General features: G+C 42.6%; 1 protein-coding gene across 1 annotated transcript; it reads left to right on the top strand.

The window, feature by feature from the left end:
- Window positions 1-677: 677 nt before the first annotated feature.
- On the top strand, window positions 678-3,199 carry LOC149815147 (3-ketoacyl-CoA synthase 11-like). The gene is made up of 2 exons (XM_089989259.1): window positions 678-815; window positions 1,299-3,199. Exon 2 carries the CDS (start codon window positions 1,389-1,391, stop codon window positions 2,922-2,924), a length of 1,536 nt encoding a protein of 511 aa, XP_089845385.1. The 5' UTR covers window positions 678-815; window positions 1,299-1,388; the 3' UTR covers window positions 2,925-3,199.
- Window positions 3,200-3,412: the final 213 nt, after the last annotated feature.

Genomic DNA, 3,412 nt, shown 5'->3' with positions numbered 1-3,412 from the left:
TACAAAACCCATTTCATTGTACGGTAGCTCAGTATAAGCGGGACATTCAGCGGGCTGGTTTTTGTGGTTGTAAAAGGCTGGGAAGAGGCAGAAATATATATATATATATATATATATATATATATATATATATATATATATATATATATAGGCATCAAGATTTTTGTAGTTTTTTTTATTTTTTCTACAATTTTATTGTACGATTCTTACATCATCGGATTATGATGTATAAAAAGAATCTTTTAATGCTTAAAAATCAATGGCTTAGAATTTTTAAAAATATTCAAAAATAAAAATCACATTTCTTGAATAGTTAATTTCAAGCAAATGTACCGCACCGAATGCATCTTGTAGGGTTAGATTTATAAAAAAAAAAAAAAACCTTGATTGATGCTAGTTTATATATTTTACTGGCTTATATATTCCAATTTACCCAGGTTATTATATGTGTGTGATTAAATTCAAAATGAAGAGAAAGAGAGAGAGAGAGAGAAAGAATGGAGAAAGAGCCAGGAAGATACATTGAGAGAGACTCACGCAGGCTGTCACTTGCTTGGCTTGTCCCCACATCTTGCGAAGCCCGCCTGGCTGTTTCCCTCTTTAAACGGAACATGCAGAGCTTCCGCCTCCCTTCCCTCCTCACCCTTCGTTCCCTCCCCTTATAAATACCCCATCAACACCCCCCCGCCTTTGACCCTCTCCATTTAGTTCCTCTCTCCTTCTCCTTCCCCTGCCGGAGACCATTGACCGCTTTCTCCGGCTACATTTCCGGCGACCGGGATTGGCATCTCTTTGTCTCTCTCTCTTCATCAAAGGTCAGTAGTTCTTATTTACATCTCTCTTTCTCCCTTGATTAAAAGGAAATAAAAAAAAAAGAAAAGGAGAGGAAAAACTTGCTTTCTTTGTCAAAGAAATAAGCCATTTTCTGCCTACCCATTTTGAATGATACAGACCTTTTCCTTTCTGGAACTTCTTAACGTAGTTTGTCTTCAAGGGGTAGCCAATATATCCCCCTTTTTATTCTTTTCTTATATTTGTGTTTCTCAATCTGATATTATTATTACATCTTTTGTTGAATGAATGAATCCATTATTATTGCATCTGAAATACAACTTCAAAAACAAAACTAAAGATCTCTGTTTAGAGAGAGAACTTTTTTTGGATAACCCATGTTTTGTTGACGCCAGATCTCATGTCTAGATCTAATCCCAACAAACTTTTTTTTTTGTGTGTGTGTTTTTAAAAGGAAAATAGTGAGAAAGAGAAGAGATCACTCACCTTTCTGTTTCCTTTTGCAGAGCTCTCAACGAAGGGGGAAGGCTTCTCTTCTTTTCTTCTTATTATTAGTTTCCCTGAGGATCCTACATTGAAGCATCGATCTGATCCCAATGGCTGAAACAAAGCCCAACCCACCATCACAAAGGCTCTCTTCATCCCAGAAACTCCCGGATTTTCTGCAATCTGTGAAGCTCAAATACGTAAAACTCGGCTACCATTATCTCATTTCCCATGGAATGTACATCTTCCTCTTCCCTCTGATTGGCGTCATCGCCGCGCAGCTATCAACCTTCTCCCTCCAAGATCTCTATGATATCTGGGACCACCTCCGCTACAACCTCATCTCTGTCATCCTCTGTTCCACCCTCCTCGTCTTCCTCTCCACTCTGTATTTCCAGACCCGCCCTCGACCCGTCTACCTCGTTGATTTCTCTTGCTACAAACCCGACGAAGAACGCAAATGCACCCGCAAAAGGTTCATGGATTGTTCCCAGCTGACCGGCTCCTTCTCCGAGCAGAGCCTCGAGTTCCAACAGAAAATCCTCGAAAGATCCGGCCTCGGCGAGTCCACTTACCTCCCGGAAGCCGTCCTGAACATGCCACCTAACCCATCGATGGCCGAAGCAAGAAAGGAAGCCGAGACCGTCATGTTTGGTGCTCTTGATCAGCTATTTGCGAAAACTTCTCTGAAGCCAAAGGACATAGGGATCGTGATTGTGAATTGCAGTCTCTTCAATCCCACCCCTTCGCTCTCAGCTATGATTGTCAATCACTACAAGCTTCGTGGTAACATTATCAGCTATAATCTTGGAGGAATGGGATGCAGTGCTGGTCTCATCTCACTTGATCTCGCAAAGGATCTCCTACAAGTACATCCCAACTCTTATGCTCTGATTGTTAGCATGGAGAACATCACTCTCAATTGGTATTTCGGGAACAACCGATCAATGTTGGTATCGAATTGCCTCTTCCGTATGGGAGGGGCTGCTATTCTCCTCTCGAACAAACGCTCCGATAGGTCGCGATCGAAGTACCGCTTGGTCCACACTGTTCGAACCCACAAAGGTTCAGATGACAAGTGCTTCGGGTGCGTAACTCAGGAAGAGGATGAGAATGGCAAGGTTGGCGTCTCGCTGTCTAAGGATCTAATGGCTGTTGCTGGTGATGCATTGAAAACGAACATAACCACATTGGGTCCTCTGGTGTTGCCCATGTCTGAGCAGTTTCTCTTCTTTGCTACATTGGTGGGGAGGAAGCTACTGAAGATGAAAGTTAAGCCATATATTCCGGATTTTAAGTTGGCTTTCGAACATTTCTGCATTCATGCTGGTGGAAGGGCTGTTCTTGATGAACTGGAGAAGAACTTGAACTTGTCCGAATGGCACATGGAGCCGTCCAGGATGACATTGTATAGGTTTGGAAACACTTCCAGCAGCTCTTTGTGGTATGAATTGGCTTATACTGAAGCAAAGGGGAGAATCAGGAGGGGCGACCGGCTGTGGCAAATCGCGTTTGGATCAGGGTTCAAGTGTAACAGTGCTGTCTGGAAGGCTTTGAGGACCGTAAATCCTGCGAAGGAAAAGAATCCGTGGATCGATGAGATCAACCAGTTTCCGGTCACGGTCCCGAGGGTTTCAGCCCTCTGAATTGGTTGCTTCCAGCTTAATTCAGTTGGTATTGTGCCCTGATGTCTGGGCTAGATGTATTTGTACTCTGTGGTGAGCCTCTGGCTGGATGATGAACTTTTGGAGTTAATGTTGCCAGTATGTGCAGATTTCCCTTCTTGAATCCATTAGAAAGGTTAATGTATTGGAGGGAAATCCAGAGGATTTCTTTGAATTAGTAGCAACTCAAACTCTTCACTTTCTGTGGAGGAGGTGACTTGTTCTTTATATTTAAATGAGGGTCTTGTTTCATTCCATGGTTCTGTGTTCTTTTGCAGTCTGTTTCTTCGTAAATGTTTGATTGACCATGCATGTACACACACACACAAGCGTATGTGTGTGTGCGTGCATGCACGCAGAGGGTAGGTATATGCCTATATGGCAACCGTTTATATAGAAAGAGTTGATTTTTGATGATGTGCATTTTTTCCTTCCCCTGATCTTCAAAAGAGAGCTTATGCAGCTCAAGT

This window comes from Nuphar pumila, chromosome 15 (assembly GCF_984573655.1).
Source record: "Nuphar pumila chromosome 15, dmNupPumi1.hap1.1, whole genome shotgun sequence".
In the NCBI taxonomy this organism is placed as follows: domain Eukaryota; kingdom Viridiplantae; phylum Streptophyta; class Magnoliopsida; order Nymphaeales; family Nymphaeaceae; genus Nuphar; species Nuphar pumila.
This window is presented reverse-complemented; position numbering and strand designations above follow the sequence as displayed.

Excerpts from the sequence above, each read along its gene's own strand:
- LOC149815147 (XM_089989259.1), top strand. The coding sequence starts at position 1,389 with ATGGCTGAAACAAAGCCCAACCCACCATCACAAAGGCTCTCTTCATCC.